At 47.2% G+C, this 12,924-nt stretch overlaps 1 protein-coding gene across 2 annotated transcripts in view; it reads left to right on the top strand.

The window, feature by feature from the left end:
• The window catches only part of Prmt8 (protein arginine methyltransferase 8), a 91,621-nt gene that overhangs the window by 55,098 nt on the left and 23,599 nt on the right, over positions 1 to 12,924 (top strand). For both annotated transcript variants that reach the window (XM_016006398.3, XM_006987869.4), the window contains exons 5-6: positions 10,231 to 10,373; positions 10,948 to 11,035. In XM_016006398.3, coding sequence (XP_015861884.1) covers positions 10,231 to 10,373; positions 10,948 to 11,035 — 231 coding nt within the window. The remainder of the gene's footprint in view (positions 1 to 10,230; positions 10,374 to 10,947; positions 11,036 to 12,924) is intronic.

The following is a 12,924-nucleotide window of genomic DNA, read 5'->3' as shown; positions in this document are numbered from 1 at the left end:
CCCTCTGAAAAGGGAAAGTGACTCTTCCCAGTTAACAGATGTGGAAACTGAGGTGAAGAGAGGTGGGGGCTGAGGGGAGAAGCCCGGCCTGAGCTCTTATTCCTGCACTCCAACGTGTGTTTGTGGGTGGACACAGCACTCTGCTAGCACCCACGGTCCCGGAAGTGGGAACAAGAGTGAGTGTAGATGACGTGGAATCAGATTCACTGTTGGGATGCTGGGCTCCATTCCTTGGCCCCAGGGGCCTTCCACTGGTACCTAGGCCGCCCCTCTGTAGACTTCCTTGATGGTAACTCCCAACCTCTGGGGTCTGCCTTTCTCCCTGTGCTTTCCCATTTCATTTTGGCTAAATGAATTTCTCTTCTTGCTATTGTCACAACATATTTGGAGCAAGTTAGTTCTGGGGGAGGTACTTTGAAATCCTGTAAACATTCCATTCCCCATTTATTCTATCTATCTATCTGTCTATCTATCTATCTATCTATCTATCTATCTATCTATCTATCTATCTATCTATCTATCTATCTATCTATCTCTCATCTCTCATCTATTTATTTATCTATCATCTCTAGTTACCATGTGTCTATCATCTATGTATGTCTATCTCTACCATATATTTTCATCTATATCTATCTTCTATTATTTCTCTATGTATTTTCTGTTCTGTCTATGGCTATCATCTTGTTGTCATTTCTAATTATTCATCCTTTTACTTATTAGTTTCAACACCTTTACTGTGAGCCCATACTGTACTTAGTGGGTTCTACCTGGCTATCACGACTTACTTTGAAACTCCAGTCATCCCTGATTGGGTCTCCAAGAGCATCTTAAGCCTGGCTCCTGTGTGCTTCCCCCTTTTTTCTGGATTTCTGACTTCCCAGTCCAGTTATTTCAGGTGCATCTTGAACTTCATCTGCCTCTATTTTCAATCAGCTCTTCCCATCCCGTGTCCTTGACTGGATGATAGCAGCTAGAAATAAAGAAGGAGCTGGATATGCTCCGTAGCTTTAGGGTGTCTCGCTGCAGAGAGCTGGGGACCGAGTATGTATGTGATATATGTGTGTGCATATATGTGTATGTGTGTGCATGCATGCATGTGTATCATATATGCATGTGTGGTGTATGTTTGTGTGTGCTATATGTGTATATATATCATGTATACGTATGTGTTACATGTGTGAACATGTGTATGCATGTGTGTGGATATATGTATATGTGTATACATGTGTGTATATGTGTGTATGTATGTGTGTATATGTGTGTACACACTTACACAACACTCATTCCTGTCTCTATCTTCATATGCTGTTGAGGCTAAGCTCGCGGGACTCTTCCACTTCTGACTCAGCCCCTTGAGTCTCCTCTCCTTTTCTCCCTTTCCCTCTCCAAACCTCTTCCTCTGACATTGAAAAGCTAGAGTCCTGTTATTGACATATTGGCTTGCTGGATCAATCCTCCTGCATGTAACCAATCTCCCAGAGTCCCCACCTCCTGCACCACGTACGCTTGTCACTCTGTCACCCTTGCTGAAGAGCTTCCCAAGTGGCATCCCACCTCCTCCATCTTCAAGGGCCCTCTTCCACTCTGGGGCACCTCTGTCCCACCAAGAACAGTCCTCTGAGAAATGTCCCCCATTCCCAATTTGGTGTCAGATGGCCAGGCAGGGCCATTGTCTCTTGACTCAGGCTTCTCCATCCCATGCTGCCCTGCAACATCTACCTCACCTGTCCCCGGCAGCACGGACATCCAGTTTGATCAGCCCCGGCTCACCCATTTCATGCTCTGGATTGTCATGGCTTATATTTGGTTCTGTTTGGTCTTGTGCTTAACTGAAGCAAAGGCCTGTGAAGGCTGCACTGCTCTCACCCCCCCAAAAAAAACCAGCTACCCCTATGCCTCAGGTGTGCCCCCCCACCATATACACTGTACCAACCCAGGCCCAGTGGCCTTCATTTCTTCCTCCCTAGAAGGTGGGATAGGTAGGTGGGGCGGGTGAGATCGCAGCAGGCTGTGCCCCCTGTACCAGCTTTCTCAGCCTTGGCGTGTGTCCTCGACAGGACAGCTTGACTTGGATGAGTGCTTCCATGGAGATGAGTTAGAAATGCCGCCGCTGCCACCACCACCGGTTGTACGAGTGTCTGGAGTGTAGGCGGCGGGCCATAAATAACAACATGCACACAAAATACCTGGCACCCAGAGTCAGAGCGTGGCTCCCTCTCCCCCTCCATGTGGCTCCTGGGGGGTGGGTTGATTCACATGGAGACACGCACCTACAGGAAGCCACCTGCACAGATGGGCCACCTTCACGTGCCTCGATCTACACATGTTTCAGTCATTTTTTTCTGACTTAAACACCAGCAATTATTATTTCCTCCATGACAGTAACTGATGAGTGGGGGGAGCGGCTGAAGACATGCTTCAGAAAGTCCCCTCCTTTGTGAAGATCGACATCAGGGCAGAGATTGAAGCTCTGTAAATCTGTAAAAAAACAAACCAGAAGAAAAAAGAAGTATAATTCATTTACTCTCCAGACACCCAAAGGGAAAAGATGTACCTCTCTGTTTTCTTCATCTTGTGCGTGTCCCTAAGGATACATGTCACAGGTGGAAGAGATCGCAGGGTAGCTGATGAAACACACTGGCAGTGGACACACGGGTCTGCAGTCTAACTCACGAGGACTCTCTTGCATCATTTTACAATGGAAGAGCAAACTGCTCTCCAGAGGAGGTATATTGAGGTGCAGCTTGAAGAGATGAGCAATAAGCAGCAGGCCAAATGTCAAGTACATGACCTTGCATATGTTAGCTACTCAACACATATTAGCTGTATGTTATTTCACACTGGTAGCATACAGCGCCGATACTGCTGTAATTCTATGTCAGGCACTCTGGGATTCATTGACAAGACCTCATTGCCGAACATCTGGGCTTCTGTGGCCATCAGAAAGCACTTCTTTTTGCTGAGGTGGATTCTACCTCCCTGTTACTCTCCTGAAGCTCTGTTTCTTTTCTTTTGGACCACACAAGCCAAGGAACTGTCCTTGCTCACACATCCCCAGGCTATTTCTCCTAGATTCCCCCTGTCTGTGCTTCAGAGGGCCTTGGCTGAATCCCTTTCTTTGGGGTCAGACACACTGTGCACTGTGGTTCCCACTGGCACTTTGGCAGGTACCACGTCATGTGGCTACCGGCTGGAGATCACTGGCAGTGTGTGAGGAGGTGGTCTTGCCATAGGCTGCTGGCAGGTGTCTCCTAATCTAAACCTACCTGGTAGATGCTTCGAAGCCTAACTGAGAGACATACTCTTTTTCTTTTTTATTTAAACATCAATGTTGTTCAATTTGGTTTTCACTACAAACTACCAAGATTCTCTCATTCATCCCTTGCCTGGGGTCCTGGCTCCCAGCAGCATTCTAGCTGCATGTTTGGTAGCATCCCGTGGTGCATGTGAAAGTCCCTGCAGGAGACCTACACTCACCCACATGATGACCAGCTCTGGAATGCGGTCTTGGGACTGTTGGTGAACCTGCATGGTAACTTGTCCTTGACTCCGTTAGGGTGCCATTGGACTGACGCTTGCCTTTCTCCTTATTGGGAAACTGCAGGGGCTACTCCTGATTCACATCCATCTGGGCAAGGGCAGCTAGTCATTCTAGATGAGTTTCTGTGCGTGCCTCAGTTTCTTCTTCTATGGAACAAGAACCATAGTGATTCAGACATCAATGGGTCACTGTGGGGACCGGGTGATTACTGCTGTAAAGCTGCCACAGCCTGTAGCAGCTCTTTATGTGACCCCGAGAGCCCATGTGACATAATTGGTGGTGGTGCATGCCTTTAATGCCAGCACTCGGGAGGCAGAGCCAGGCAGATCTCTGGGTGTTCGAGGCCAGCCTGGTCTACAGAGTGAGTTCTTGGAAAGGCGCAAAACTACACAAAGAAACCCTGTCTTGAAAAACCAAAATAAATATAAATAAATAAATAAATAAATAAATAAATAAATAAATAAATAAATAAATAAGGAAGGAAGGATGGAAGGAAGGAAGGAAGGAAGAAAGAAAGAAAGAAAGAAAGAAAGAAAGAAAGAAAGAAAGAAAGAAAGAAAGAAAGAAAGAAAGAAAGAAAAATTGATCCGCATCCCTTTTCACCATCTCCATACAGTCAAAGTCTAAGGACCACATTTTCATCCCTTGGAGATCCAGTCAAGTATCTCTCTCTCTAGCACACCACTGTATGAAACAGAACTGCGCTGGTGGGCAGGCAGCAACCAATACCCGTTAGCCATTGTTATTATTATTTCATATATTAACTTGACAAATAATGCTGTCAAAAGGAAGAAATGAGATTAATCACGTAAAACTGTTTTGAATGAACCTGTACCACCAGCTCCCGGCAATCGCCTCTCCTTTTCCTAACTGCAGTGAAATGCTCCATTAGTAATTCCATTGATTCAGCCCTTCAAGCAATATTGTCCCATATGCCAGGCCCCGCGCTAGGTATTAAAGGAGTTAACCGCGTGACTAGGAAAACAAAAATCATTGCTGTCACGAAGCTTCTAGCCTCACAGAGACGCACGACCACAAGAACGGTGAACAAAGACTGCTGTGTAATTAGACGTCGTGAACAAACGGGCTTCGAAAGAACAGGTGAGGGAACTGGGGGCTGGACGTTAGCACGGGCAGTCATGGAGGTGTGTGGGAGCAGCTCACATGCTTGCTTTAGAGAGCTGGGTTTGCACACGCATCTTCACCCTGCCGGGAATGGTCTCCAGCCCCCAGTCGGCGGGGGAGGGGGGAGTGGGGGAGCAGGACGGAGTTCACATCCTAGTCATGGGCAGTTCTCCTCCTTCCCCCTGAACTCCTCCTCCCCCCCCCTCCCCGGGCCCCCCTCTGATCCTGGTTCCCTTTCTGGATGCGATTGTTAAGCATTGACAAGCACTGGTTGTAAAGGAACACTTTCTGAAGAGAGGGCCTTGGGGCAGAGACTTGAGAGAGTTAGAGCAGAGGCCAGCCATGCTGAGGGGACAGGACAAGTGGTTTACATAGGGGGACTAATGTACAGTTGCCACTCAATGTCCATGGAGGGTTGGCTCCCGGACTCCCTGAGGATACCAAGAACCAAGCACGCTCAAGTCCCTTTAATAAAATGGCATAATATTTGTATGTAGGACTTTGAATGTCGCTTGTGCATTTCCTCCCCATACTTTAAATCCTCTCCACATTCCTTAGAACATCGAACACCATGGAAACACTATGTAAATAGTTGTTAGATGATGCAGCCTGGGGAATAAAGACAACAAACATCTGCGCTCAGTACAGACACCACTTGCCTTTCAGATCTTTTTGATTCCCTGGTGGTCTGATCTGTGGATGTAAAACCTACAGTGATAGAGAGTCATCTGTGTAAATCCCCTGAGGTGTGGGACAGTTTTTTCTCTTTGCCTTGTTGGCTTTGATCTGGTTATAGGGTGAGAGTGAGACCTGAGGGTGATATTCTGAACACCCAAGCCCAGTGGGACCCATTCTGCCGGGTACAATTTCTTTCTTAATTACCATGTAGGCGGGGCCTGCACAGTCACCTGCCCTTGACCAGTGTGTTGGGAGTTGGGCAGACTAGACCATGTCAGTACTTCTCAGTGTTCAGGGATGGCTTGAGGTGGGTAGAAATGCTCAGATGGCTTTGATGGAGAAATCATTATGGTGGGTGCTATGCCCAGTTAGAAAAGGCCTCCAGCTGAAGCCGAACATGTCATCGGAGCCGCAGTTTGGCAGATTGGTCCCGCAAGTCCTGCAGAGATCTAGGATAGGAAGCATGCCCTGGGAGAGGGGTGGACTCTCAAGCTCCTGGTTCTCAGGTGAAGAGGGATTTGGACCAGGAGAGGGTACCATTTTGCTGTATGTGGTACACTGAGGCTGCATGGCACCCAGGGCCCACCTATGCCACTTGTAATGGAGGACCACTAGACATACAGATGATGACTCAGATGGTGTCATTCTCCATCACTGTGGTGTCCAGGCTCTGATTCTGTGAGAGAGAGATTTACAGAGTACCTGGGCTCTGGAGAACACAGGGCACAGAGGCAAGGAAGTTGATGACAAGGAAGATTGGTAGCTCTGACCAAGCCTAGCTGTTCACCTTTATTTTGTCTTTCCCTCATTTGCTCACTCGAGCAGCCTTGAGAAGGACAGGGCAGTCCTCCCCTCCTCCAGCTTCTTCCCCTCCACCTCTGATGCATTTGCTCAATGCGCACACTCTCCCAGGTGGCAGAAGGTCAGAAATGATTGCACATTCACGAGGTAGGGGCAGGAGCCTCTGTGAGGCTGGGTGAGTTGCTCAGGTGACAGTGGGCCCAGTTTGGGTTTATAACTTGACTCTTCTAGACTCCAGGTCTCTTAATAGGCAGATGAGAGCAGCCACATTGTCTCTGGGGGAATGGTTAAGTTAATTCAAGTGAAACTGCTCCTCAAGCTGCTCTTCGGATGCTGATAATTTACTAGTATAATTAGGACTGGTTTGCAGCTCTTCGGTCTTTTAAACCAATGCCCTTGTTTTGTTTTGTTTGTTTGTTTTTAATTGTTTATTCATCTATCCACCCACGTAAGAAGTTTAGAATGTCTGTGGAGAGTCTAGTGTTCTGCCAGATAATGGAAGCGGGAAGCTGAGATAGGCAACTCAGAGAGGGGGTCATGGGCTGATGCCTAAGGGGCACAGTGGTGGCAGTGGTGACTCTAAGTGTCACCAAACAGGAGACTAAGCCAAGGACATGGAGAGAGGGGTTCTGGTGTGGTGACTGTGACAGATTTGGGGGTTTCATGACTCACAATCCATTTCCTGTCCTGGGAAGTGCAACCTTGCTGCTCACTTTTCAGTGGGACAGAATTAGCTCTTGGAGGAGCAGGATGGCTCTCGCCTATAATGCAGCACTTACGAAGCTGAAGCGGGAGGTTCCCTGTAAGTTTGAGGCTAGCCCAGGATACATAGTTCCAGGTCAGCCTGGGCTACACTATGAGACCCTATCTAAAAATAAAACAGTAAATAAATAAAAATAAATAGATAATTAAAATAAAATTAAATGGCAGACCATGAACTCCAGGCCTTATGGCGCCATCTGATTTGATGGATACATTGAAATCCCAAATCAGGTTAGGCTGGCCTAATTTACTTTGTAATAACCACTCAAATATAAAAGGGGAAAAAATCCCATTAAAAGCAACAACAACTGAATTCTGGTTGTCTAATTTTCCAGCTGAAGCCACAGGGTAAAAGCTCCCAGGTTAGAACCTATGGCTCCCTGTGGAACATTTAGCTATGATTAATCACTGTAAATTTTATGAGCCAGGGTCCTGTCACAGCTAGTCGAACAAACTTTCCATCATACTTATGGCCTGGAAACACAGCTCCAGATAGTGACCTCAAAGCCACCTTGAGCTGATACTGCCCTGGTGATGTGGGGTCCAGACTGGACAAGGGGATCTGCAGCCTAGCTGTTCTGAGCCTTGAGAACACTAGCTTCTACCTCTCAAAAAGCCTGTCTGTGGAGAAGGAAAATAGAGCTTTGTATGCTTATACAGTTCTGTGAGCCAGCCTCATGCTCTATGTGAGCTAGATATGTAGACAGCTTAGACAGAACACAGATAGATAGATAGATAGATAGATAGATAGATAGATAGATAGATAGATAGATAGATAGATAGATAGAACATAGATAGATAGATAGAACACAGATAGAACATAGATAGATAGATAGAACACAGATAGATAGATAGATAGATAGATAGATAGATAGATAGATAGATAGATAGAACACAGATAGATAGATAGATAGATAGATAGATAGAACACAGATAGATAGATAGATAGATAGATAGATAGAACATAGATAGATAGATAGATAGATAGATAGATAGATAGATAGATAGATAGATAGAACACAGATAGATAGACAGATAGATAATTCATATATTACATACATGCATACATGGGTGATAGTTAATATTGACTGTCAACTTGACCTAGGAGATAATCTCTGGGCATGCCTATGAGGGAGTTTCTATATTAGATTAATTGATGTGGAAAGGCCCATCCTAACTATGGGCAGCACCATCCCACGGGCCAGGATCCAGGATTGAATAAAAAGAGAAAATCAACTAAAAGCCAGTGTTCATCTCTCTGATTCCCAACTGCAGATGCAGTGTAACCAGCTGCCTCACGTTCCTGCTGTCATGACTTCCTGTAAATGGACTATGTCCTCAAACTGTGAGCCAAAAATAAACCCTTTCTTCTTCCTTAAGTAGTTTCCTTCTCGAAGTATCTCTGAGGTCATCCTAGCTGGAGCCTTGCATTAAGCACCCAGAGTGTGGCTATGGGATCCCAGAGGCAGAAGGGAGTCTTATCTAGGGCCAAATGGAGGCCATGCCATATTACAAGAAGACAAAATGACCCAAAGCTGTACAGCTGCGTATAAACATTAGATGTGCAAAGAAAATACAAAAAGAGAGGCTATTAGACAGTGTCAAACTGTTGACAAAAATAAAACAAGCCAAGCTTTGCAAGCTGTTAGTTAGGCAGAAGGGCATGAGTATGCTGGTTGGCTCTTTTTCAGAATGAGGAATGAATTAGGGACTATGTGGACACTTTCCAAAGCCCTTGACTTCGTCCCCTTGTGAATTCTCAGGGTGTGCTACGGGGCCCTCCTCTTAGTTGAATTCTTTCTTCATGGTCTCGGGTCCCCCTCCCCCCAAAAAACCCCACAGGCTTAACACTTGCCTCTCCCACTTGTTGCAAAATTTTTGGAGAAGTCTGGCCTTACTTTGCTCTTCCTTCTTGGGGGGAGGGGCCACCAGTGGTGAACAGGAAGGGCACACAGGCCTCCATGGTGGGTGGTGAGGGTGGGTGGATGTGAGCAGTGTCTGACACCTTATAAAACTTGATTAAGCCTTGATTAACCAGGAAGTGGAGAGGGAGCTGCCATGAGGAGCTGCTGCTGGTGCCCTTAACTGTGAAGCCACGAGACAAAGGCCCCGGCCTCTGGGTCCTTGGCTCCAGAGGAGCCTCCAGTCCAAATTAATTGCCTTGGATTCAAGACAGACATAATTTATTTGGTTTGTGACTCTGAGGTCTGGGCTTCTGTTCAGTTTTGTTAGCGTGATTTTTCCAGGGACTGTCACAGAAGGAGGGTTTCAGAGCATGACAGTGTGTGGCCTTGCAGCAGAGATGTTAAGAATGGACCAGGCAATTGACACAACATTCTTCCAGTGTGACAGCAGACCCTAAGGTTCCCTTTTCTTCTCCATCTGTGCATCAAAGAATACAAAGATTATGTGTCCTTCTGGGTCAACTGATCAAAAACTCAACTGAGATCATTCTCCTGCTGCAGTGGGATGGGAAGTCACTTCTCACGGGGGCTTTACCCCTTTCTCTTCTCCATATTATTGCTAAAGAAGAAATGTATCTGCCATGCCTTCTGTGGAGCCTCAGCTACAGACCTGGTACTTCCTAGGTGTGGCTTTATTTCCTTAATACAACCAGCCCCGACAGAGACCTCATGCTCTCTGGTGTTCTTTGATGAATTGGATGGGAATTGCATGGCCAAGTGATGTGTGTAAAATCAGACAGCCAATTAGAAGACCCAGCATTTAACCCCCGGTTTCCCTGTCTGCTGAGTCCACTGGTCTTGTCAAAACACCAATTTGCCTCCTTCACAGACACTAGATGGGCACCCACTGAGTACAGGGCCTTGGCTGTGCTCAGATGCAAGAGTAATATGTGCAGTGTCCTTTGCTCAGTTTGGGCCTGCGTTGTCATGGTAACCTCGCACGGAGCAGAGAGCGCACAGTAGGAGTGTTACAGTGCCATTCTATCAGACCTGGACTCTGTTTCTACTGCCATCATCTCACCTTGAGACCTCAGTTTCCCTAGCTGTAAGAGAAGAGGTTGCTAATAATAATGTGCTTAGTTCTTAAGGCAGATTGCATGACGTGGTGTGTTTTCCAGGCTTAGCACAGAGTCAGGTGCATAGTAATTGTCCAGTACCTTTGATTAAAGGACACACTCAAGTAGCTTTCAACAATCTTAGCATTTTCAGTGACTAAGTAAGTTCCTCTGATGAAGGATGAGGTAAGTCACGCCCTAAAAGCAGGATGAGAATGGGACTCAAGACTCAGCAGCCCTGCAGCAAGGAGCCCAGGGTGCCCAGGGGTCCTCGCACAGCATGGCTTGGGTTCTTGTTTTCTAGTCATTACCATATTTAAGGGTAAAGTGGAGGAGGTGGAGCTGCCTGTGGACAAAGTGGACATCATCATCAGCGAGTGGATGGGCTACTGTCTGTTCTATGAGTCCATGCTCAACACGGTGATCTTTGCCAGGGACAAGTGGCTGGTAAGTGGTCCGCATGCTGTCCCCGCACTGCCCTGGTGGCTGTCTTGCCACACTTCCCATAGCCTCCTGCCTGGGAGAAATATGAGAACTTCAGAGAGGAATGGGCTAGAAGATCACTCTCTCGAGGCCCTCTCTTCGAAGCACCACTGCTTCAGGGCAACAAGTGATGAGTCAACCCTGGTCCAGCACGCTCAGCTGTCAGAATGTGTAACCATATTAGGTCTAACTTTGTCCACTCTGGCTAGAGCAGAAACCCATTTCCTCTTGTTAAGACTGCGGAAGAGCCAGGGGTCCTGTTTGCCATGGCTTCGCCGAGCCACGGGCTGGCGCTCCGTCCCTCCTTGGTTTACCTTCTGCGTTTCACTTGTCCCGTCAGCTCTGCCTGGGCTCCTCAGATTCCCCCTGCTCCAAATAAACAGAGTGTTACTGCCATGTCCAGCCAAGCTGTCAGTCCACTGAGTCAGAGATGCTGGCAAGGGGGTGCTTGTCTGGTGACTCTATGTGCAGTTCAAAATGTGATGTCTTTGTCAGGTGAATAGATTACGAGACCCATTTCCCCACAATTCATCAACAGAAACCTGGAGGGCTTATGTTTCCAGACCGGGCAGCTTTATACGTGGTAGCAATTGAAGACAGACAGTACAAGGACTTCAAAATCCACTGTAAGTCACCGTACGGTTCCTTGTTGAGCTTCGGTTGTCTGCTGGGGGTGAGAGAAACTTCAGGGTGGTCGGTTGGTGTCCTGGGAGAGTTTACCTGTGTGTGACCTTTCTGGTTTCTTCTATGGAGCCTTTCTCACTATTCCCAAGGGTGGGAGGTCTACAGAATATAAATGAACAATGTGGCTGGCAGAAGGTAACATCTGGGAAGGGAGAACAGAGTGTGGCCCCGGGCAGTAGGAGCGGGGCAGGTGGCCAGGTGTGGCAGGTCTCCCACCAAGCCAACCGCTTCGAAACTTGCCTGCCCCCTTGCCTCTAAACTAGTCAAAATCACCGTGACTCTGCGTCACACTCGGTAAAATAGGGAGTCTTCTCTGAGGTTCCTTTAAGGATACATGCAGTGAGGTGGGGAGAGAATCTCAATCAATCAGATAGTGTGCTTGGGGTGGGCAGAGGCTCGTAGGTAAATAGGTATCCATAATGTCTTACAAGTTAGAACAGTGTCGTCTCTCAGGCAAAAGGGCTCCATGTGGTGGTACATTCCTACAGCCCAGCACTCAGGAGGCAGAGGTAGGAAGATCATAACTTTGAAGCTAGCCTGGGCTATGCAGCAAGACCCCATATTTCTCTCTCTCTACACCACTCTAAACAAAAGAAACAGATGTGGTAGCTAATTCCCACATTTGGGAGGCTGAGATGCTGGGGGGCAGGGGGATTATCTTGAATTCAACACCAGCCTGGGCTACAGAATAAGGCTCAGTCTCAAAACAAAATAAACAAACAAAACCTTTGCCAGTATTTTATCTGGTTCTAGAGAACCATTTTATTCTATTTCATTTTATTTTATTTTATTTTATTTTATTTTTTTTTTTTTTGTTTTTTTTTTTTTGTTTTTCGAGACAGGGTTTCTCTGTGTAGCTTTGCGCCTTTCCTGGAACTCACTTTGGAGACCAGGCTGGCCTCGAACTCACAGAGATCCGCCTGCCTCTGCCTCCCGAGTACTGGGATTAAAGGCGTGCGCCACCACCGCCCGGCTTTCTATTTCATTTTAAAAGTTTTATTTCTTAGTGGCATGGGCCTGGCGTTTGGTGGAATGGTACCCAGTGTACTTCTGTCAGGTGAGACATGGCCATGTCACTTGGAACGGCACATGGCAACGGAGCAAAGAGCCCTTTAAATGACTGACACACCAGCACTCAAACCAGAAGCAAGAGGCAGGGGCTCCAAGTTGCACAGCAGTCAGTCCGTCCAGGTTCACGTCCATGGGCTGCAGACACCTGCTTGGGAAGGCTGTGAGGCTCACACACCCTTCTGGAAGTTGAAGGTCACAGGGTGAGGCTCAGAGCCAAACTTCAGAAGGGGAAATGAAGGAGTGACTTGAAGCTCCATGCCTTGGAAACCTGCCAGGTCACTGTCATTGCTAATATTTGACCCCAGGAAAGGAGGACAGAGGCCTCTGAGTGAAAGTCACATGTGAGGTGACTGGGGTGAATGCTTTGACACCTGCCAACCCTAGCGTTTTAAATGAGGGCTTTGCCATTTACTGACTGAGTAACCTTGAGTGGGTTACCTGACTTTGAGCCCCGGTGAGAGGTGATGCTCTCAATCCCAGTGATTTGCAAGGATTAAATCAGATGATGTATGCCAAAGAACACCACAGTTTGTGGTGTGTGTAGGAATAGGCCAGGCCTATCCTTTGAAGGAGTAAGCCAGCATCTTGTTCGGCTCCAGGCTCTGCCAAGCCTGCTGGCCTCTGGTGGCTTGGAATATGGGCCTTGCATCTCCCCACCAAAAACTAAAGAAGCCACTGAGTGGCGAACAGTAAGTCAAGCGTGTGTTTAAATAGAATTCAGATCACCCTGGAACAGCATTTGGGGGCTTGTGAGGAGTAA

Source organism: Peromyscus maniculatus, chromosome 3 (genome assembly GCF_049852395.1).
Source record: "Peromyscus maniculatus bairdii isolate BWxNUB_F1_BW_parent chromosome 3, HU_Pman_BW_mat_3.1, whole genome shotgun sequence".
Taxonomy (NCBI): Eukaryota; Metazoa; Chordata; class Mammalia; order Rodentia; family Cricetidae; genus Peromyscus; species Peromyscus maniculatus.
This window is presented reverse-complemented; position numbering and strand designations above follow the sequence as displayed.